Raw genomic sequence first — 25,323 nt, 5'->3', positions numbered from 1 at the left:
GCTGTTCCAAGGGAGATTTTGCTAGGGGGAGTTTAGAAAGCTGAGGGGAGACTCCCTGGGACCCTAATGTGGACTAACAAATTTCTCATAATAATGTCTAAGAAAGTGCTATATCATGTGAGCATGTGAAGGAGACAGTGGCATAGAGGGTTATAAGCACACAGGACAGCTGACACACCTGACAGATGTGAGATATTAAATTAACTTTTGATGTTCTCGTTGGTAAATGCACTTGACTGAAACAAAGGAAGGCTGGAAGCTGGCTGAATTATGACCGAGCACTGGGAGTTTTTTCCTCATTGTGTTAACATAGAATAGGGCTTAGTTTTTCTGATGATTTACAGCTTTTGTTTGTATGGGTTTTTTGGAGGAGGAAAGTTTTACTATTCAATCTTAATGAAAACTCAAATTGTATTTTCTTACATGAATAAAAATCATTAGAGGCCATTTCATAGTTTCAAGCCTTGATGAAAGGCTTGGAGTAATTGCAGAGCAGTTGGCAACATTGTTCTTCCAAGGTCAGAGGGGTTCTGTGCATGGTGGTTCTGGGGCTACAGTCAATGAAGCCTTAGTGGCTGGCTAACATGTCTCTTTAGGAGGCCCATTTAATTCAAAGAATCCAGTAAGCAGAATCCTTGTTTCCTTTTGTGTCTGGCAACATTGTCCAGTATACTGTCAGGCATCTTTGGCTAGGACATAGTGATGGAATGGTTCCTGATCATCCTGGGGTGGCCTCTCAGAAGGGAAAACAAAAGTCACTGATGCCAAGGAATTTGTATGGAGAATAACAGTGTCAGTCAAAAGAATAGATGCAGAATCTAAGCGGACTAGTGACCTTCAGGACAAATGCTAGACCCTAAGGTCTTTGTATCACCACACCATAGGCCCATCCACACCAGTGAGTTGATTTGGTACTGAGATGAATTAAACTGAATTTGGTCTAGGGAAGTGATGGCCTTTTTCTTATGACTTCACCCAAACTGAGGATTTCTTTGCCTTCTGATGAATAATAAACTGAATAAATTCTGTGTATGCTGAAATTATGATTCACAGGAACACTTAAATTCACTTAACATATATCAAATCCCACAGTTTAGCACTCAGTACACAGTACACTCGAGCACCAATTTTTCCTCTTTTTGATGACTAAAGTAAGGAAGAGAGAGCCTTTCAAGTTACAGTCCTGTAACATAGTCAGTGAGTAGCTAACAGGATTCAGTGATACTTTTTCTCAGCTGTACCTGAGGTACAGGGTGTGTATGTGTGTGTGTGTGTGTGTGTGACTTCTAGGATATAATAATGCCATTCCAAGAGCAGGAGGGAGAAACAATGTAGTACTTCTTGTACCCAATGAGGTCCTATGGGAAGAGCTGCCCACCTAAATCATTTGAGGATCTGCGTCCTGCCTGCTGTTGGGATTGCCAGTCTCCAGGAAGGAAGCAGCTTCTTGTATACATAGACAGACTAGGACAGTGTGATGACGCCATCTCTTTAGGCTTCACAACACATATTACTTGAAACACAATTTTCATTATCAGTCTATGGCTTGCTATGGCCTATTCATCCCATAGTATGAACACGAAAGCATCATTGGCTAGTATTGAAAATGAGGCATTCTCTGAAATTATTACTTTTTGGCTAAAATGCTTTGTGCTGTATAGTCTGCTATGTGCTTATTCATCGGAGATTTACTCCTGTCTGTTTGTCTATAGATATATAGATACCTATTTTTTAAACCATGCTTTAGGTGGCTCTCTTCAGTGAAAATGTTTTCAACATTATTGTTTTGTTCTACTGTTTTGGTGAATGCCCAATTTAGCTTCCCCCTATTTTCTGATCTTTACGTAGGCAGACAGAAGGCAGTATGTCTTAGTCACCTTTGAAAAGTCTGGAATTTTTCATAATGTCTGACATGTGGTTAGCTCTCAACAGTTCTGAGAGGATGTAAAACAAAAAGTGTATGCAATCCAAAATAACATTGCCACTACACAGTTTACCTTTTGTCTAGCATCTGCTACTGTGTTCTGGTAGACTAGGCATCAGGGAGGATTAGAGATTATCAGCAATGAACATTCCTTGCCTTCTGTAGAACACATTAGCAGTAAAGAACCTCAATTCCAAGGCTATTTATTGCAGCTGATGTGGGTAGCTCAGTACCTAAAGACCCTTCTAAAGTAAAAGCAAGCGGGTATGTCCATAAACAATCCAGATCTGCCAATGAGCTCCTGATGACTGATGCTCCAGTCTCTAGGATTTATATGAGGTTACTGTGAATGGGTATTGTTCATTCCAGTTCAGATTTCAAGCATTCTTTAGACTTTTTATTTTTAAAAGAATGTTAACAATAGTAGAAGGAAAGCAGAACTTGGTTATAAAAGATGGCTGCCCTTCCCTGCGTCTCTGTGCTTTCCTTCAAATCCAAGGCCTCTTGGTTCACTAACTGCTTTTACATGCATATGCACATACATATGCATTCCTAAATATAGCCCATTTGATCTGTGTAATGTTACACATATGCACGTCTTCAGGGCTGGCTGTTTGGAATTGGACAATCTATATGTGTTCTATGGAAAAAACAATACAATTATAATCTCAGAAATAAAAAAAATAAACTTCATTTAAAAAATGGTTGCATCTTTCTAAAGTGCTTCTTCTTATTTAAAAAGATGCTACACTTTTTAGTTATCCGAGCATTCTTACTGATTTACACATACCTTACACTCAACGCACTTACCCACGGATACATAAACACACACACACATGCACATCCAACCATACAAACGTGTGAAATGTGTATGTGTACATGCACGAGCGCCCACACATGCACACACACACACACACACACACACACACACACACACACACAGTTTGTTGCCAGTTTTCTCTCTTTATGGAAGAGATTGTATACAACTTTCTCCAAATGCAATCTGCTGCATTCCATAAGTCACGAGAAGTAACTCTTTGGAGCAATCTAGTGCTGAAGTAGCAACAAGTACAAAGCTGTTCACTCCATAACACCCAGCCTCTTCTCCTCTCTTTCTAGATGACTTGGAGTGACCAACACCAGTACAATTCTAAGGGAGAAGACAAAGAGCAGAAAAAAAAAATGGTGATTTGGAAACAGCATTTTTTTTTTTTTTGGCATCACTCTACAAAATATTGAGTGCAGGAGAACTCCCATGCCTAGATTTACTAGGAGATGGAGGGGGTGGACATCCTGTGGTTAGGTATTCAAAGTAGGGCTTTAGTCAATGATGGCAATGTTAGAGAAAACAAAAAAGTGAGGCAGGAGATGGGATTTATACAAGAAAAACAGCTGTGCTATGTGGAATTTAATTTCAAAACCTTGCTCCCTACAGAGACAAAGTCATCTGAAAGGACCTGTGTGAGCTCAGCCTGCACACATGCTAATTTGGGAAGGCCACAAAAAAGAACATATAAATCAAAAGCTGTAACAACTCCATAGGAAAATAAAGGACAATACAAGATAGTTGGCCAATTAAGAGCATGGTTAATTTGAATATCAACCACTGTCTCCATGTATCTGGTGAGAGACAATGAGCTGCTAGATTCATAGAATAATTCCTTTAAACTTATAGGTGGTATTATTGTAGAAAGTAATATGTAGCAATGAATCGAATAATTTTTGAATATTTATATCACCCTTCTAAAGCATTTCTCTTGGCTCCCTATAAGCAGGATGGAACTGGCATGCTTTGGATGCCTGGGGATTGCTTAGAACAAAAGAAAGTGGTGGGTGGTTTGCTGTAGCCAGCACAGCTTGAAACAATCTGGAGACAGGCACTCAACTTTAAAGTTTCTCTCTAGGGAGGGAAAAGAAAGCAGAGCATGTGGCCAGCATTCTAGATTTACCAAGGACAACATGGGAGACTCAACCTTTGCCTTCGAGCACTAACAACTTTAGCAGAATTGTTAGCCTGGGAGCCTGCGGGTTGCAGAGAACAAAGAAGAAAAGCAAGAGGTTGGTGCATAAAACACCTTTGTGCAGGGGGAAGCTCAAGATTTCTTCCTTGGGAGAGACTGGGAGGGAGCAAATATCCATCCAGTGACCTGACTCTCTTTTAGAACCATAGAGAGGAAATGGTACCTGATTTGTGACTTGGTATTTGTGAAATCACTGTTTAGAATAAGGAAAAGCTGGGTGGCTTGCAACTGTGGAGCCATATAACCCGAAACAATGAAGACAGATATTAGAGGGTGTAAAGACAATGAGTTTCTGTAAAAGAAACTAACAATCCTCTATAATTGAAAATTCCATGCACAGGTACAAAGAAACAACATGTTCTTAAAGAGAATCTCTAAACAGGCCTTGAGTGAAGAGTCTTTTCTGTATAAGCTCTTCCTAAGCTATCAAAGGCAGTTGTTTTTTAGTTGGAAAATTTTTTTAAAGGAGGCCAGAAGAGATATAAAGAAATAAAGAATTTGGTTTAAGGGAGAAAAAAACATTTCCAGAAATCAACTATAAGGAAAGGAAGGTAATTAACTGCATTGGATAAAACATAAAATAATCATGACAAAGAGGTTCAATATGCTCAATAAAATGATACATAATAAAATGATTATAGGACCAAATAAACACAAATATCTAAAGATAGAAGAGGAAATTTTAAGCTGAAGAATACAATACCTGAGATGAAATTTTAACTGAGAGATTCAACAATGGCGACAGCAACATACCCATTATGGAAGTATAAAAAGAAAAAAAGACAAAAGGAGGCAGGGATATTCTTTAAATACATAATGACAGAAACACCTCTCAAATACGGAAAGGAAGTGGACAAATACAGCTCAATAGGATGGATGCAAACAGATCACAATGTTATGAGAAATCAGAGTATAGGAGAGAACAGTGACTTGTCACATACCACAAAATGCTCGCAAGGCTTTCAGCAGACTTTACAGCAGCAAAACTTCAGAAAGGGCTGTGAGAGTTTATCTCCTGAGAGTATAAGAAACATTCCTATGGAAGAATAGTGTTTGGCAAAAGTGTCCTGTAAAGGTGAAGGGTATTTCCACAACATGCTACTCTTCCAGCAAGGATTAACAGATTGTGCTACTCAATCAAAAGAATGGGAAATGGCCAAATGGACTTCACAAACAAAACAAAGATGCTATCATTAAAAGAACCATCTTTTAGGTTACAGAAAAGGAAATCCATACAGAAAATAGCCAGCAAAGAAGAGACATAGTCTAAGTATGCCAGACAAAATAAACTTCAAATAAAATTGGCCAAGAAAGACTGCACCCATGATAATAAAGTCAATCCACTAGGAATAGAAATCAACCCCTCTCTCTCTGTCCCTTCCCCCCCCCCTCAACAATTAGCTCTTGTAAAATGACATATCAAACACTGACAGACATGAGGAAAAAGCAGCACATAATGGATTTCCACGTTCCACTTCAATGACAGATAGAAAAACTGGCAGGTATGACGCTGAAAGGCAATAAATGACTGAAAGAATGCTACCAGGGAAATATTTAGACATATCCAGAGCAGCGGACACAATGTTCTTCTGAGGTATGCATGTACCATTCTCTCCACCACAGGTCACATGTTACCTTTCAAGTTTCGGGTTAAAGACAGCTGAAATGATGTCAGTCACATCTTACAACTAATGTTGTGGGAAGGGCAGAAGAAAATATGCAGAAACTAGACATACTCTGCTGTACTCTTTGAGCCAATATGTTCTGGAAATCAAAAGAAAACATGGAAATTATCTAGAGACAAACTTAAGAAATCAAAACTTAGGGGATGCATGAAAAGCAGCTCCAGTAAGAGTTCATGGCAATGAGCATCTGCAGTAAAGAGAAAAGCAACATTAAATTTCTTAATTTTATGCCTAAATGAACTATCAAAGAAAGGAAATTATTAAATCTCGTGAAGATATGAAAGAGAGAATAAAAAAACAAGTGGAAAGAAATTGTGGTCTCTAAGAAGTATTTTTCCTCCAATAAAATTGGTCAACATTTAATTAGAATAATACAGGAAGAAAGCACAGAAATAATAAAATCAGAGATGAAATAGCTTACTTGATGATACTGAAATTAAGGCATTTCTAAGAAATTATTATGATTAACTATGTAGAAACATATTGGACAATCTAGAAGAAATAGACAAATCACAAGAAACATAATTGTCAAGGTTAAATCATGAAAAAATAGAGCATATTATCATCTGTTACAAGTAAGAAGAAAAACTCAGTAATAATGGAAAGAAACAAAACCAAAGTTAACCAAAAACCTTTGAAATGGTTTCAACAGTGAATTAATCCCACCAAGAATTAATGCTGATCCTTTTCAGACACTTCCAAAGCACTGAAGAGGGGACATACCTAAACTCATCCGAGGGACCAGTATGGATTGATATCAAAACCATAAAAAATATACTATAAGAAAAGAAAATTACCAGCCAATGTCCATGATGAATGTAGATGTAAAATCCTACCAATAACCATAGTAGTAGGCTGAATTCAGAACATTAAAAACAAACAAACAAACAAACAAACAAACCAAAGTCCCAAACTAGAAGCATTTATGAGGAAGGATAGAACATAATTTAACCTAGGGAAATCAGCCAAAACAAAAAATTCTTATACAGAGGTTCACATTGATATTTATAGTCCTTAACAAATCTATAAAGTACAACATTAAAATTCAATAAAGTTTACCATTATTATGATGAAATTATTTTAAAACTAGGCATATTCCCATATGATCATGTATACAGAAATTCTAAAATCCACCAAAACCCATTAGAACTAATAAAAATTAGCAATGTTGCATACTATAAACTAACAGCCCAAATCAGTTGCACTTGCATACACTAAGTGCAAACAACTTGATGAGGATTTTATAAGCCCATTAGAAAAGTGTTAGTAAACATTAAACAATTAGGAATAAGCAACCACATTAACAGAGGATTAATACACTGGAAATTGTAAAGAACTGCTGAATGAAACGACACAGAAAAAATTAAAAGGACAGGCCATGTTTGGGGCTGGGAGGTTTAATATTGTTAAAATATCCATCTTATTCAAAGCAACCTACAAATTCAGTGGAACTAATATCTTATCAACATTTTTAACAGACATTAAAAAATAAATTCTACATTCACAAGAAACTCTGAAAGTCAAGATTGGAGAACTAGGAATGTGGGAAGAATCACAGTGTTGATATCAAAACAAATGACAAAGCTGCAGCACAGCTTGGTCTGAAGGCAGAACAAAAGAGCCCAGAGAAGTCCCGGAAGTATACAACCAATGGGGCCACTGACACACCATGGGAAACAGAATGGTGTGGCTAATCTGCCCATCCATATACATCTTAGAGCAAACATCAACTCGGGGGATCAAATGCCTAAATATTTAAGACTCTAAATCACTAAAGACTCAGAAACAGAAAAATCAAAACAGAAAAGTCTTGGTAATTTTTGGACAGGCCACCAAAAACACAAAGAAGTAGGACTATATTACACTGAACAATTAAACACTGAATGTGAGGAAATGGCAGTCTGCCTGGTCCTCAGTGCTCCAAACAACAAGGCACAGCTACAACTCGCAAAACAAACAAAAACGGAAATGAAAAAACAAATAAAATACTATTTGAAGAAACAAAGAAACAGTTCTTGAATACAATTTCTCTAAAGATCTACAAATGATCAACAGTATTTAAATGTACTCAATAGCATTATTATGTTTTATAAATATACAGAATATATATACACATAAGCACAAACACACACACACACATACATACATACACACACACACACACACACACACACACACACACACACACAATCTTTCTTTTAATCTCCTTGTATTCATTCCTAAGTCCCTTGAACTTGCTATGCTGCAAGAAATAGGTTTTGCATTAACATTTACAAAGGTGCTGGAAGATGGCTGAGCAATACCGACTAGGACTGCTCTTCCAGAGGACAAGAATTCAATTCTTAACATCTATGACAGATGATTCACAGCTATCTGCACTCTAGGCCCAGGGAATTTGCCACCATCTTTTGTACTCCATGGACAACTGCACACAAATTCACACACACAATAAAAATATAAACATTTAAAATATTTTAAAAATGGCAGAGAGTGTATACCATATTATGTGTTTTTTCCATGTCCCTCTCCCTAAAATCTTCAGATACTACTGATGTTAGTGTCTTTCTTCTCCTCAGCCCTAACTCATCCCTGCCTCTCCATAGAATGGTTTGCAGTTGTCACTTAACATTCTAGTCTCCATCCACACAAAGCTACATGCTGAAGCTCTAGAGACTACTCTTCATTGAGACAGGAGCCATAAACTGAACCACAAACAGACATGTACACCTGGAACTGGAAGAAAAGAACCTGATAGAAAATGTACCTAGGGAACTTGGACTATATCTGAACTGTTAAGTGCAAAAGCTAAAGAACATAAAAAGTGTGTGTATGTACATATGTGACTAGAGGTCAAATAATATACTAAATGGACAAATAAATCTATACAATAAATATTTATGGGATTAGGCTTTGCCACTGGCCTGTTATCTATACACAAGGTCTAGCTTACTATATTGATTATAGAACAATTAGAACAGAGCTTATCCATTTCCCTGATCATGTGTATATCTGTATCTATATAACTTTGGTTTTTCTAACACTAACACACACACACACACACACACACACACACACACACACTTTCTCTCTCTCTCTCTAAGCATCAATAAAACAGTACTATTGGTATTCAATTTGACTTTTTTATATATCTTAGTATTAAAAAAAATCTATGTTTAGTCAATATTTCATACAGCTCTGCTGGGCATGATCAGGCTATGCCCTGGTCTAAATTGCTGACAAGCTTTGAAATACCCCATACTAAACGGAACAAAGACTTTCACGCTGAGTCTAGTCCAAGGTGACTTCATATTATACAGCAGTAGTTAGCTGACTGTATTTTGAGTAAAACTGTCAATGAAGAATTACTCTACATCTTGTTTGTGTGATTAAAAACCACCAGTTGCCCAGCATAAACCACAAGGTGCAGACTAATAACTTGTTCCTGCAAAAAATTACTATCTATGAACTTACTGAAGTATATCAGGAACACATGTGCCTATTAAAATCGTATCAGAAAATCTAGGCCTGTAAACCTGTTAGACACATCAGACAAAGGAAGGATGGAATGAATGCCTTCATCACCATGGGACAAAACCATCACCCCACCACTGCATGCATTACAGGCTTATATGGACAAGGTCCTAACTTCTGTTCCAGGGACTTCAACTCAGCAAGCTCTGGTACCTGTGGTTGAGTCAGCTCTGCTTTGAACTACCTCCAGCAATTTCAGCAGGTTCTGGGCCCTTAACACCTCTCTACATGACTTTGTATCACATGCCTTTGCCTTTAATTGTCTCTTTAACTTTCTTAATGCCATTTCTATGGATCACCATTTGATCTGGGAGATAGTTGTAATTAAGATAAGAAAAGAACTGTTGACTGTCAAAAGCTATCATCAAGTAAAGTCAGGAGTATCTAGTGAGTTATAGCCCAGGTAATGGACACAGCCATACTTCTGACACGGTGTCGCTATGGCAGTGAAGTTTGGTTTTACCAACTGTACTTTACCTTCTGTAAGTAAAGAACGGTTCCCTTCAGGACAGCATAAAAGGTTTTCCATCCTCGCTTTCCTCTTGGAGCTATGAGAGGGAAATGTAAAAGTTTAGTTGACGCAATCAGCTCTTAAGAGGGACAATTTAAAACTTCAACTTGGTGACTGCTTTTCAATATTCCTGATTTATTAGCTATTGATAGAATGAAAACCAAGTTTCTTTAAATCTATTTGTTCTGAAATACTTCCTGTGTGCTGCTGTATTTCAGCCTCACAGTGACCCTGGCAAGCAGGCAGAATGATTTTCCTTGTTTTATAACAAGTAAGCTCAGGAAAGCATCTTGCTAATAGTCATACAACTCGAAGGAGAAGCTAGGAAATGAACCATAGGAGCACAGCTTTATCCTGTCCTACAGGACAGATGAATTTCAGACTAGGAAAACAGAGACTGGCAGATTAGAATCGAATATAGAACTCATACATATGAATTCACGAGAAGATATCAAGGGCGACATTAGGAGAGGACTACTCCCCTGGCATTTTCCTTACAGTGCTTCAACCAAAGCATAGCTCTGTGATCACATCCACGGTGCTCTTTGTAGAACTCTGACTGCCACATGCAGTTGAGTTTGTTTTCCCTAACTAAATGTCTCTTTCCCTAGACTTCGAATCACTGAGAACTGACATCCTCCATCTCTGGAATTCACAGATTCTTGTGCAGTGTAAGCAGCTTAAGGTACCACCTTAAAGATTCCCCAAATCAGTTCATCCACAAGTCTTTATATTCCTTTCATTTTTCTAGGATATAAAGCAGATTTTCTCTATTCACTTAAGCAACTCACCAAAACACTCAAGCAAAAATACGGATCAGACAAAAGTTCACAATTTATTCTAGTAAAACTGAAATATGTAACTAGGAAATGTTATCACCTGATTAAAGCTTCTATAAACACAAAACCAGAGGGAGGGGCATTTACTCATATCCCTCTAGCACACATCTGATTTTCTTTAATTTGGCCACCTGATTAATTTTGGAAATATTCATATACCAATTTCTTTCAACTGAATTCTCAGGACTCTCAGCTTGGGATCTAGGTAACTATCCACCTACAGAATCCAAGTGCTTCTGCCAGCAACATACTGAGATAGCCACCTGGCAAGAAAGACCACAAACATCCGCCCTGCAGGTTTCCAGGGGAAACAGAAAAATACCATTCCTTCTGTTTCTACTAGGTGAAGTTTAAAAGTATGTGTAGTATTTGTGAGTTTTTTTAAAGCACAATACAAAATCCACTGTAAAAAAAAATAGTGTGTTAACATGAAAGAGCATTTGTCAGATAGCCATGGTGTTTTAGGAGATGATAAATTTTGATGTTACCCACAAAAGAATCATGCACATAAGAGTGACCATGATCTGTGTCATCTGCTGCAGAGGGGACTGAGATGTATCATGGTGCCTGCTAGAATTCATATTATCTCATAATTGACCCCTTCCTGAAAATTTACATAATCTCTCAGAACTTCAGCCCATGCATTAAAATATGAGGCTAACTTGTATAACATTATCTAAGCAAAGGACTCGCTAACCACTGATCAGAAATAGAGAGAAATAAGTTTCCTATGATGTGTTTATAGGTCCTAGTGTTGAAAAGCTTTCCCTGAGCTCTGAGTTTAGTGTATGAGATCTTGAAACATTCAATGCAAATACCTACAAATCAATCATTCTGCCATAAAGAAAAAATCTATCTATGAACCCAATTATAGGCTCTTTAGCACCACCATAGTGCATCTGTCAGAAACAGATTCTGAAGAGCAATTCATTTGAGAGAGCAACCTGAACACCAGCCCTGAAGATCAATGCCAAGTCGTCCTGAACACCACCCCTAGGACCAACGTCACGACACCCTTTGCTGTACTTGACTCTTTCCCATTTTCCACAGAAGTGTAAGGCATAATCTTGCCTGGTCAGCTACAATCTTGTTTAAGACTTAAATAAAGTAATTTGTAGTACTCACAAGCAAGGGTTCATTGCCTACAGCCATTTGGCAACAAAGCAGAGCTCTGAGTGCTCCTCACTACAGTGCTAAAGGGACTATCATCACCTCTCTTTACTCAGGGACTGTGGGTATAAATAAATGACTTGGAAACAGGAGGACCACTGTGCACAGGAGCAGTCTGGGAGGCTCTGTTTCCACTTGCTACCAACTCCACTGAGTTGCTACTGAGAATGCATGAAGAGAGGCTCAACTTGTGAAACACCATGGGTGAACACCTGGAAGGAACGGCACCCGTCCTCAGAATGATAACTGTGGGAATAGTATAGGCAGGAGAAAGAGAGTCAGAACCCAGAGGTTTGAAGTAAATTAAATAAAGAACTGGAGGAAGAGAGGGGAGGAGACTTTACCAGAGTCTTGCTATGGTGGCTGGGGCTAGCCTTACCTATATCTGTTCTAACTGGTCTATACCAGTATTGCAGGTAGGTAATGCCCTGTAACACATGCTTACATAGCTATGACTAATTATCTGTGCAGCCCTGAACAGTTAAGAAAGCTGCTAGGGGGTTATCCATTTGAATATCCCAAACCTGTTTTACTGAGGCAATTCAGATGAAAAACTTAAGGATACCCTAGGAAGGAGGAGCTGGAAAGGTGGTAGTGAGACTGGAGGGAGGGGATTTAGGAACTTTCTCTAGCTTCTCTGAAATCTGGGGCCTTCAAATACATCCCTGCTCACAGCTAAGATCTTAGATGAGAGGTACAGCCTTGTATCTTCTCTCTCCAACACTTCTAGAGAGTAATAACGCAAACATCAAAAGTATAATACAAAAATACAAAACCAAAATATAGTATAATAAATATGATCATTGTAACAAGAGTAGCGGCTAATGATTACTGTGCAAATACTGTATAGAGACAATTTAAATATCTCACATGTATAATCTAGAACATGAATTGTAACAAGAGTAGCGGCTAATGATTACTGTGCAAATACTGTATAGAGACAATTTAAATATCTCACATGTATAATCTAGAACATGAATTCTACAAGGAAGGAATACATTCTTCCAATGTCATTAGATTCATGGAGAAATATATTTAAAATATACTGCAATCTCAACAAAGGCATTCCAAAATAAACCCAATATTTTCTGAACTCAGAAACAAAGATGCAGTCAGTAAACATTCTATACTAATACAATGAGGACACATCTAGATTAGATTTGTAAAATTCAGAAGATATTTTAAAACAGTACTTTATTTCCCTAGTGAATGTGTCTCAAATCCCCTAGGTATCTATCTGCAGATGACAGCTCAGGTGGTAACGGATCTGCTTCATGCAACTGTTTTGCGAAGATTTAGATAAGCCACAGATGATACAGGAATCAATAAGGGAAGTTAAGGGTAATCAATGCATATTTATCCCTAACAAAATACCCTCAAGCATGAGAACTATGACAGTATTAAATCTTTATCAGCAGAGAATAGCTTTGGATCTTTCAGATTAGTGTTTGAAGCAATTAGATCCAAGGTGAGCATAACAGAAGCTGCCAGGGGGAGATGAGTCACACAGTACTAAGCAAGTGATAGTATTAGTTATTCCCAGGTTTATAGCAGGGTGGTAAAAACACAATACTATTTTATGCTATTGTAATGCTATATTTCTAAATTGATTTCCTTTGAATCAAGGCAATTTATATATTAAAGAATCATTTGATTCTTATATTCTTTCTTTGTAAGATAAGCATAGTCTTGCCTGCTCAGTTACTTGTGTTTTTTTAAAAGGAAAACCTGGGGCAGCCTAACCTATACCCATTGGCTTACAGAAAAAGATTTCCTTCTTTTTTATGATAGGAATAAGCTTACATTATTGATAGAGAGCAGAACATGAAGGAAGAGAAGTAGAATATTCTAGTGCAAAGCCCCTGATACCTTCACAAAGCCTTCTGAACTAGGGAAAGGCACTGAAGTGTAGTAGCACTCTAATGCCTACCAGTTAGTTCTCTTACTATAAATACTATTCACTTAATATTTATGGTCATAGACCTGTAATATGATGTTACAAGTTTCATATTTACAATGTTTAGTTGCTCCAAACATGTGAATAAGATCAGGATACATTCTACCCTTATTTTTGTGTACACTTTATTTTCAGATTTTAAAGAAATAAATCTCAAACTGATCAGAAAATTTCCTGCTAGTTTGCTTTCACAGTACCAGAAAGTCCTACACGTGCTTATAGAGAGAATATCTTGTGTCTTGTATGGATACATCATTTGTCAATTAAAAAACAAACAAACAAACAAAAACCTATGGCCTATAGGGAAGGGTAGAATAAAGGTGGAATATCTGAGAAGCAGGAAGAATTCTGGGATAGATCCAGGCAGGAGATTTGCTGGGAAGATCTGACAAGACAGATACATGGTAACCAGCCATATAGCAGAATGTACATTAAAATAAATGGGTTACATTAAGTTATGATCTAGTTAGAGAAGATTCTAGCTATCAGGCCAAGGTATTTGTAAATATATTTTGAGTATGAGCCTTATTTCTGGGAGCATGGGGCTAGGAGGAAGAACTGGGCTTAACTTCAACACATGCTCCTGGAGAAGAAGCTAGACTCTACATGCAAAAATACCAAAGTGCCAGGCAAGATATTCCTACTGGTTTAATAGGGCATAACTATTATAGGACAACCTACTGATTTGATTTGAAGTCTGACCAGGTAATTGTAAACCCATGGTTGGGACGTGATAGGCCTAATGTAGAACATACCCTTCAAAATGGTCATGTCAGCAAACTTCCTTCTGATTTTGTTTGTTTGTTTGTTTGTTTGTACTCATAGATGTGCGTTGCTCTCAACTTTGGGCAGAGGGAGCTTCGTGCTGCAGTCAGTGGAAAGATACATAACTAGTCAGAGCTAAGAATAATGATTTCAAGTGCCCAGCCCTAAGCCGAACACCTTTATCAATTCCCCAACTCTGTTCCCTTCATCCCGTTCCAGCCAAGTGTCAGGGAACATCTTCAAAGTGGAGGCAGAAAGAATGTAAGAACAGGAGAATGAGAGGAATTCTGTGAAACCCTGTCATCTGTGAAATGGATACTGCACTCAAATTCTTATGAGCTTGAGTTACTAGCTCTGGTTACCAGCACAAGATCGATTCAGCTAACATGGATGAAGGAGAAGTTCTTGGGCTCCATCCACAATTAAGGAGCTATTGGTAGTTAATATCTATCTGCTGGGAGAGAGAATAATTTCTTTTTGGGGGGTGTGGCCACTTTGGAAGGAGGACGCATAGCACTTTTACTTTACCTGGGAGAGGGCATGAAGTGTAATGTATTTATTCATTCATTGTGCCCATTTAGTCCTGAGTCCTGCTGACATTGAGGTATCAATGAACTAGAAATGATAACCTGAACTTTCTATACAAGTATTAATAAACAAAAAATATTAAACCCAAACTCATATATGTGCCATTCAAGCTGAACTGATATATACATCATTCAAACCCAACTCAAATATGCATCATTCAAACCAAACTCAAACTCATATATGCATCATGAAAACAGAACTCATATATGAGTCATTCTGCTTTTTAAAGACGTGCCTCCATGGGTGGCCTCTGCTACAAGTCCAAGATGAATGTAAATATTTGGCAGGCTTTGTAAAAGATCATAGAAGGTAACTACTATATATGCACATTAGCTAGGGCTTACAAAGAAACAGGGTGGGAAGTATGAGAATAATGACATATCCTTTTATTTATTCATTCTGGAAAACTTTTCTGCTAGTCATGGAAACATGTGGTTTTGAATTTAATTAAAGCAAACCTCATACTATCTCCTGCTAGAATGTTTCTTTCCAAGATAGCATCATGACCTGACCCTTCAACTTCTATTAGGTCAAGTGTTGTTTAATCCAGGAGTCTTCTATCCACTTCTGCAGCACAGTGCATATTTCCTTCATTCTCCAAATATTAACATTCATCCTCTTCTCACTCTTTCTCCCTTTATCCCACCTCCTAGAATTCAACCTCTGGCCTGAGGCATGTGAGACAAATGCTCAATCACTGAGTACCATTCTCTGTCCTAGAATTAATTTTCCATGCATTACCTAACACTTGCATAAATTTATCACAAATATTACATAGCACTCTCCTCAAATTAAAATGGAGCCTCCAAAAGCACTCTGTTTGTTGGTATCTACAGAGCAGATACACCTTCCATTACTAATTGAAAAGTTCCAAATGTTCTAAATAGACAGATACACAAAATATGATCCAGCAGATATTAATATTATGGTGAAGCCTGTATAGTACTTATGCTACCATTCGGATAGGCATGTTAGAAGATAGGATGCAATAAGAGGAGTGGGCAGTGGGGCATGGTAGTTTATGACCATAATCCCAGCATGTACTCAGGAAGGTAAGGCAGGAAGATTGTCATGAGTTTGAAACTAGCATGAATAGAGCTACAGAGTTCAGGTAATCACAAGCTGCAGTATAAGACCAAGTTTCAGAACATCTAAAACAAAAACAAAGGCAAACAAACAAACAAACAAAAAAGATACAGAAAGGTCATTTAAGGTCAAATATAAAATGTTCTATTAAGATGCTGTTGGATATGGGATAAAATATCAGAAAATAACCAGGCTATATTATATTACAATATAATACAGATTATAGTATAATCTATAAGAACTAATATAGATTGACAAATTATAAGGATATTTCAGGGTTAGTTAAGGAACATTCAGCAGGGACAACTGACTTTAAAATTGTAGCAATCAGGTATCTTATAAAGCAGATATCGTTGAGTGAAGATTCTAGAAAACTTGTCCTTGTAGACTTTAAAAAGTGGAGTGAAGCAAAATCTTACTGAAGTCTAGTAACTTCACTAAAGTGAAAGCTGTAGACATTGAACTAAGAGCGACATACTAATGCGTTGCCATCATGCCTTGTGCTCTTACAAAACTCACAAAGCAGTTACGTGCTGAGTGAGATACTGCTAATGCCTTACAGTCTGTTTCTAAAGTTGAAGGTTACTGATAGAGGAGGAGGGTCACTGGTAACAATCAAGTCCTATTAAATTCAGAGCACCCTGTGACCTATGGAATGATGCAGCCACAGCCATTGCTGAGCATGCATCTCTACAAATAGCAATTCAAGTCAGTCATTGTAATTGTTAAACAGCCCACACCTCACTGGCACCTTTAAAATGCCTCTAGGCAAAAGCAGCTTCTGGTCAATAAAAATAATTCATAGTGGCAAGGATGCGCAGCCCTCAGACAGACAGCAAGGATGCGCAGCCCTCAGACAGACAGCAAGGATGAGCAGTCCTCAGAGAGACAGCAAGGATGAGCAGACCCCAGACAGACAGCAAGGATGAGCAGACCCCAGACAGACAGCAAGAATGAGCAGACCCCAGACAGACAGCAAGAATGAGCAGACCCCAGACAGACAGCAAGGATGAGCAGACCCCAGACAGACAGCAAGGATGAGCAGACCCCAGACAGACAGCAAGGATGAGCACCCCCAGACAGACAGCAAGGATGAGCAGACCCCAGACAGACAGCAAGGATGAGCAGACCCCAGACAGACAGCAAGGATGAGCAGAACTCAGACAGACAGCAAGGATGAGCAGACCTCAGACAGACAGCAAGGATGAGCAGCCCCAGACAGACAGCAAGGATGAGCACCCCCAGACAGACAGCAAGGATGAGCAGACCCCAGACAGACAGCAAGGATGAGCATACCTCAGACAGACAGCAAGGATGAGCAGACCCCAAACAGACAGCAAGGATGAGCAGACCCCAGACAGACAGCAAGGATGAGCAGACCCCAGACAGACAGCAAGGATGAGCAGACCCCAGACAGACAGCAAGGATGAGCAGACCCCAGACAGACAGCAAGGATGAGCAGACCCCAGACAGACAGCATGGATGAGCAGCCCCAGACAATATTTGTTCTTTAAGGAAAGTGATACATCAGGGCTGGTTCTGGGTCTCTCCATCTCAGGAGCTCCGTAAGAGACCTCAGCAACTTCTGAAAGGTAACTCAGATACATGGTCAAGTGAGGCCATCCTAGGCTTAGCTGTTCCTAACTCAGGCCAAATGGCTTGCATTCATCAGACTTCCTTGACTGTCAAGTGCTTCCCACCTTCTCAGAAAAGGTGACCATTGTGGATCCTCCAAGAGCAACAAGTCAGCTGCCTTTCTGCAGGTCACTAAGTGATGCTAAAACACTGTCTACCAATCAATCACCCCACACTTCTCATCCGTTTACTGTCAATGGCACAGCCAGCTCTCTGTACTCTGGAGTCCTTGCCTGTGCTTCAACCAATTACAGATACCGATGATGATCTCCCCTTTCTCATAACAATTCCAAAAGCAAGATTTGAATGTGTTGTGTGCCAGGCTGTACGCTGCATTACCAAGAAGGAACCTTAATGTAATCTCCTGCTATTTCCCAGCTCCGCTGACTCTGGCTTTTCCCCTTTGAATATTCTTTTCTTGGAAACTCCTTCATGTTCTTGTAGTTAAGGGAGCATCCAGTTAGGGTTGCATTTGAACTGAACATGTAGAATTTATTTTTTTTTAATTCCTAAGCAATACAGTACAACATTAATTTCCATATCACATGCTTGTATTAGGTATTACCAGTAATGCAGTAATGATGGTATTACCATCACTGCAGTAATGCAGTGATGAAGTACATGTGGGATGCGCATAGGTTATTTGCAAATATCCCATCAGTACACAGCAGCTTTGGAACCAGAGCTCTGCATATAAGGAGGGATGATCTGCATATAAGGAGGGATGACTGTGCAATAGTCTTAAATCAGAGAGAAAATACATACAATCATACCTTAGCCATTATCACTTTTGAATGATAATCACATGGTAATAAGTATTATGCTTTTCTGTATCTGTCATTTTTTCTAAACATTATTTATTTAATTTCATTTGGCTATGACTTTAAAATACTTCCTAGTATTAATGTATATTTAACTAACAAATGTTCCAAGATGTATATTACATATATTTGTATACATCCAAATATACATACTTATATTCATCTATAATCAGTGGCAAAAATAAACATGTAAACACATACACCTCACCACCCACATATAGCAACAGTCACTAATACAACATATAGCCTTCTAAAATTTTTATGATTGTGTTTACATTGTAATAATAAACTTCTTGCTTTAAAAATGTATACTGATATATTACTATATTACTCAACAAACATTTCCAAAGGATAATATTGTATGGCTATACCATATTTTACTTAATGCATCATTATTGGCTCAAACCCTTTTAGCAATACCATGATATCCTGTGGCTGAAATAACAGCTTGGTTCCTTGTATGAGCCAAAAACAGTGGTAAGTACAAAAAGCCTCACCAACTATTCCCAGTTTAAGGGTTCTGTGCTGTATTCATTCTCTGTTGGGATATTTGAGCCCATAATCTCTATCACAGAAGATTTCATCTCCTTCCTTTTGAAAGTTAGTGTTCTGCTCAGTTTAGTGAAACCTACTCAGATATACTTGACTCTTCCTATCTTCTCCTCTAAGTGTAAGTATTACTGGCACAAAACTAGTGCTCAGAAAATGTTAAAAATATATCAATGACCTATCTCATTTCAAAGGTCAAATTCTTAATTTGGTGCTGTGTGGAGTCCTAAATTTTGTACATAAAATTTAGTACTACCATGATTCTTTAAGAGAACTTGTCCAACCCCTCATATTATCTGTAGCTTTGCTTCTATGTTCTCCGTTATCCAGCAGAAAACATTAAGCAGAAAATTCTAGAAGTTAGCAACTCTGTAAGTTTTAAACTGCATGCTGCTCTGAGTGGTATGGTGCAAATCATCTAGATGGAGCCAGCCCAAGGGCCTTTACCATCAACTTGTCCAGCACAGCCACAGCACAGCCATAGCACAGCACACCACAGCCACTGTTTACAAAGTTAGACCCATAGTGACCATCTCTAGTACATGTGCATGGTCTGTAGTTCAAGTCTGGGTTCTAGTAAGCCTCAGAGCACAAGAGGAGTGGTGCTGCCATCTTGGATATACAAAGGAAAAGGTACAAAGTGCTTCCTCTAAGAGGACAGAAGGAAAGGAAAAAAGGATCTTATAGTGTTTGTTGTGATCTATGTTAAGAATAGATCTATCTATTAAGTTATAAGGAAGAAAAAAAGAAATCCATGCTGATTCACTTTCAGCACGTGACAATGCAGAAGTTCTAAAGAGACCACGATCATTGCTTAACGGACAGGGAAATGTCATTAGTTTACAGTGTTCATTACTGCCGACAATCTCAGGCAGAAAGTAGGAATCTAGACATGTATGCTCTGAGCAAACCTGAGCGACTCTGTTGTTGTTCATGCTGTTATTGGTGGTGTTCGGGACTGGGTCCTGGGCCTCATGCACACCGAACCTATGGACCCCACTCAATGTTCTTAATTCAATACTTGCATTAAATTACCATAGCAGAGATACAGACCTTATTTTCTCCTTCTCTTAAATGTTAACTAAACCTAAAGGGTAAACAGTAAAAATAGAAGAACTTCTAAAAATTAGATGCAGCAAAAAATCGAGTTTCTCTTCCAGCAAGAAATACGTCAGAGACTCTGTACCCAGACTTTTTTGGTGCTGAAAGATTGGCAGTTTATGTTCCACTGTTCCCTGTCAGAAGGACTGCTTCTGAGGAGAATGGTGGGCGGCCTCTTTTCACTAACTTCACTGCTTAACAGGGTAGATTTAAATTAAAGACGCAGCCATCAAATGGAGATTAACCTAAAACATACTTTTTTGGTTAGAACACAGGACTGTGAAAGGGCATTCTTATTGTAAATAGATAACACACCACCAAACCCAGCTGTCACGGGACAAAGGACCACGCACCCATGGCTTCTTTCACTGGACAGTTCTTGGCCCTTGTGTGGATAGCTAACACTTTTTACCTACCTAGTTTCCACAGAATAACAAAGTGGAAAGGGGAGAAGAGACCTCAGCCTTATTTTAAAATAATTGCATTTTTTGTCTTTTCTTAAATGAGTCTCTATTACAAGAGACAACCTTCTTACAGAGAGAAAAAAATCATTTTTAGTATCTCTTAATTATAGTGTCGCTGTCCTAGTGTTATCCAATTGCAAAGCATTCTGCCTGCATTGCCATTCCAACCTTGTTTTCAGTACGTGTGACTCAGGATAACATCGACTCTCACATTTGACATGTAGGATTGGATTTTTCAGAACTTCTGATGACAGACAATTGTTGGAATCCCTCTAGAGTGAGCGGAGGTTGCTAGATGTCTGTGCACGCCAGCCAGCCACCTGCATGCCCAATGAAGGAAACTGAAATCATAACTTCCTTAAAGAATTCTTAATTCTCTCCATCTTAAAGTGGCAATGTTAGAACATTTCCAATAAGACATCCCAGAGTAGTACTATCATTGCAGAACCAACAACAAAAATTCAATCATTAAAATCTTGAAAATTACCAAACTGATGAATTTCTGTGACTTGTTCCTCTAGTCTCTTTCCCCCAAAGGACCTGTTGGCTACTGGCTGTGATAGATAAGGATCTAGCAAACAATCACACTTCATCTTATGTATTTTAATTTGCACTTCCAGTGTCCTCCATAGTTTAAAAGAACATCCTGACAACTGTTTTTTTGTTGTTGTTTTTTTTTTTTTTTAATGTTCTCATACAGCCGAGGCTGGCCTTGCACTCACTATGTTACCAAGGATATTCTTGAACTTCTTAGCCCAATACACCACAACATGTGTGTTGAGAATAAAAACAAGTGATCTGTGGTTGGTCGGCTAGCCTCTACCAATTGAGATCTCTCCACAGCAACGCCTTTACTAATGTATTAGTAACAAATAAAGAGTGTACTTTGAGAGTACAATTTGACATTTAATATCTATATCCACTGTGAATTACCACAATCAGGCTAATTAGCATGACTTTTACTTCACATGCTTATTGCTTTTCCTATTCATTCCTCAATTTATATATAACTGATGACACTTTTATTTTCTGTGTAGGCAGTATTTTCCATCTTCCTGTTTAGAAGAACATAAAGATCTTTTTCCGCTTCCTGAACTCCCTACTTTTATTTCATGACTCCTCTTATTGGAGACTATAGGGTCGAATGTGGACAATACATAGATTTTACTGAATGTGATACTGTTGTCATTCTGTCAGGGTGTGCTCTCCTCCTCGCCTGCCGGTGAAGCATTGTCTCTGTTGGGTCAGTTCCTTTGAGAAGCTCTTCTTGACTGGAGAGAGGGCTAGCCCCTGCAGGAGACCCTGGACAGCGCAGAGTGGAAAAAAGCCAGACACTAGGAATGGCTTTCCTTGTTCGCTGTTTCCTGTGAGTGTAAAATGAAAAGCTGCTTCAAGCTCCTGCTGCCTTGCTTTCACTGTCATGACTGAGTGCTTTAAACTGAAATACAGAATAAATAAAGTCCCTTACATAAATCTGAGGTTTTTTTCCTTGTGACATTGGTTTACTATAACTTTAGCCCTTTGAAAAACACAGGATCATCTTTTTTCCTAATTAATTTAAGATTGTGTTAAAATGTACATTATAGGTCTGAATCACTGATAAGGCTATGTATATCTTCTTTTAATCTATGCTTTAATTTTTTAAATTTTATAAGAAAATCATAATATAAAGAATTCTTTGTTTGCAGGTACTTCTGTAAAAGATTACATGCTTAGCATGCAAGACACATGGTTTCAATTACAAGAATGGATACACACACATACACACACAGACATGCACACACTGACACACATAACATGGGATACATACACATGTATACATAAACAGGGCACATGTATGTACATATACATACACACACACAGACACACACACACACACACCCCTCAGCACCATTTATAGAAGCATTTTGCTGTCTTTTATTGTATAAATTACTTCTTACAGCACATAGCCTTTCAGAAGTCCTGGAGACCTCTTCCTTTGTCTTCTCCTTCCCACGCTGTTGGGCGGCTACTGCCTAATTACTTGGGAAAGTGTCAGCCTGCTCTGAGCATGCTCCCTCCTCTCATCTTCTAATATTTTATGATGTGCTTCAGGTAAGGTGTATTGGTTACAAGTTTTACTCACTAATTACAAGTTGTGATTCCTATCTAAACAGTAAAACCATATGTAAATGTATCAAGGGTTACACATTGTGTCTAACATACCTTTACATAATATGTTCCCTATAATATGTAATCTACAATAGTATTAGGTTCTAGAGGAGTACTCAGTTACCTGTACTTCAACTTACATGAGTTTTAAAACAAAAATATTTAAGCACTTATTTTGTTCACAATTTTACCAAAAAGATACAAATATGTGTCTATTTTTCTTGTATACTATCATGAACTGATGGCATTATGGTCACAAATGACTCTGGCGGCATAAAAGTAGCTATTGCTGTGAGGAGTCCTAGAATCAGGTTTTAATTATGTGCAGAAGTCATTGTCAATAGAAACTTACTAACTAAATTAATGTCCTCTAATATTTAAAACATATTGTGTTAGCCAAGTGAAGAGTCCACTGCTCCTACTTCAACCTAGCGTCACTTTAATGCATACCACCCAAGTGGCAGAATGTCCCCACCACAAGAAGTACAGAACTCAACTGTTGTCCAGGCACATTTTCCCATACACTTCACTTTTAGTAATAAACTACAGTTAGCTGAAATCAGATTTTTTGCCTGATACACTATCACTTTGTAAGATTTCATTTATCTGTAAGTGGATGAGAACATTCGCTTCCTATGTCAAAGCTAAAGAACTTCATACATGAACTTCTGAGAATAAAGTTTAGATGTTCAGCAATTATTATTATTGTTAAATTATTGCTGACTTTAATTATGTGGAATATATTTTAAGCATGTAATCATTTTCTTGTTTTCCGTAAGTAACAACACATTGATAAAACAAATTTGTATCATCCTTTTCATTCTGTCTGGTAAAATACCAAACACACATCTTGTTTTTCTAATTGACTTTTCAAAGCTTTCCCTTAATGACAAAGTTAATGGTTCTGGTAAACATGTGCCTACCGTGGGAGATAAGCAGGTGACCAGAATCATCAGTTGTCTCCTGGACATATCATTTCTGAACATAGTTTTAGAAGGCCAAAATAAAATAAAGTTTCATTTATTGCAAGGTTTAAAATATGTCCATGTGAAAATTATGTAATAATCTAAAAAGTATATAAATATGTATATAATCTAAAATCTTGAACCCATAAAACAATTTAAAAAAGTAAAATATATCAAAATTTGAATGAACAGGTAGTCCTTAAAAGCAAGTCAATATTTCGAGGAAAATAATCTCAGTAGTCCTTCAGCTTAACTCTTTTCTTATTAAAGGCATAACAATGTTGTCTTCAGAGAAGTAGGTGATGCTGGCTTACATACAAACTCACAAATGTAACATAACTAATTGTTTAGTCTGGTGTGGTCTGGCTATGAACTTGCTATGTAGCTGGGCAGGCCTTTAAGCTCCTGATCTTCTTGCCTCTGTTACCTAAATGCTGGGATTCTAGTATGTGCTAGTACTTCAGGTTTTAAAATAGTTTTATAAACAGGCATTTTATAGTGGACTTACTTTGTTTCTCTCTGTTTTTAAACCTCCGTTACCTCTATCACTGGTTATATCAGACATGTCTCCATTTTATATTTAGCTCATGGGCTGAAACCATATGAATACCTGACTGGAGGAAATGGTTATGATATGAAAGCTGATGATGAATATGATAAGTTTAGAGGAAGAAGTGTATCTGTGGCTGTAAATGGAATTTAAACATGGTTTGCATAACTAATAGGTCATTCACATTTGGTGAATGGAAAAGGATGGATGTACATGCTGAAATGAAGACTTGGGCTGTCTCTACTGCCAACAACTCCTTTTCTGAGAGCTGTACATACTCTTTGAAATCTTTCTTCTTATTACTGCAACCAAGTCGATGCCGTGAGCCACAGTATTTCATCTCCTCAGTAGGTAAACGGAGTCCTGCCCTAGAATATACTAAAGGATTAGAAAGCTCCTTACTGTCAATATTCATTTATATGTATCTATCTAAGAGCCATGTACCTAGCTGCATTCTACTAGCACCTGACCATTACAGATGCAGATACTCAGAGCCAACCTTCGGAACTAGCCTAGAGACCCCAGTACAAGAGTTAGGGGAAGGACTGAAAGAGCTAAAGGGGACTGTAACCCCTGTACTGGTAGGAATCTTTCTTCCTCAGTAGATTCTTTTTCCTAAACTAGTTTTAATTGGTGTCACTTGTCCTAAAGGGACCAAACACAATATTGTCAAAAAAAAATTAAGTCTGTCAGGCTAGTATATGAAGTTCACAGGAAATGTGGGACTCCTAGATCATTGAGACATCAAAAAAAAAAAATCCATTGAGCAATGTAAGCCAGTATCAAAGCCACTACACCACAAAGAGTTAGTTTCCTAACCACAATGTAAATGATCATAATAATACCCTGGGTAAAGTGCCCAGTCAGAGACTCAAAACTGCCACTCCCTCACTCCATGTTTGTGTCTGTAGGAAGGCAGGGGCATCCCAGAGGTAAAGTCTACTAATTTTGAGCATGTATAAATTTTACCCTACTCAAATACACTTTTAAACTTTGTTCACATAGAATAA

The 25,323-nt window shown here is 38.0% G+C and overlaps 1 protein-coding gene across 11 annotated transcripts in view; it reads right to left on the bottom strand.

Annotated features, from left to right (window-relative positions):
* Psd3 (pleckstrin and Sec7 domain containing 3) overlaps nt 1–25,323 on the bottom strand; it is a 527,712-nt gene that overhangs the window by 44,216 nt on the left and 458,173 nt on the right. For all 11 annotated transcript variants that reach the window (XM_029480436.2, XM_029480437.2, XM_029480439.2 and 8 more), the window contains one exon: nt 9,639–9,709. In XM_029480436.2, coding sequence (XP_029336296.1) covers nt 9,639–9,709 — 71 coding nt within the window. The remainder of the gene's footprint in view (nt 1–9,638; nt 9,710–25,323) is intronic.

Source organism: Mus caroli, unplaced genomic scaffold (genome assembly GCF_978045245.1).
Source record: "Mus caroli unplaced genomic scaffold, Mus_caroli_1 scaffold_10, whole genome shotgun sequence".
NCBI classification, from domain to species: domain Eukaryota; kingdom Metazoa; phylum Chordata; class Mammalia; order Rodentia; family Muridae; genus Mus; species Mus caroli.
This window is presented reverse-complemented; position numbering and strand designations above follow the sequence as displayed.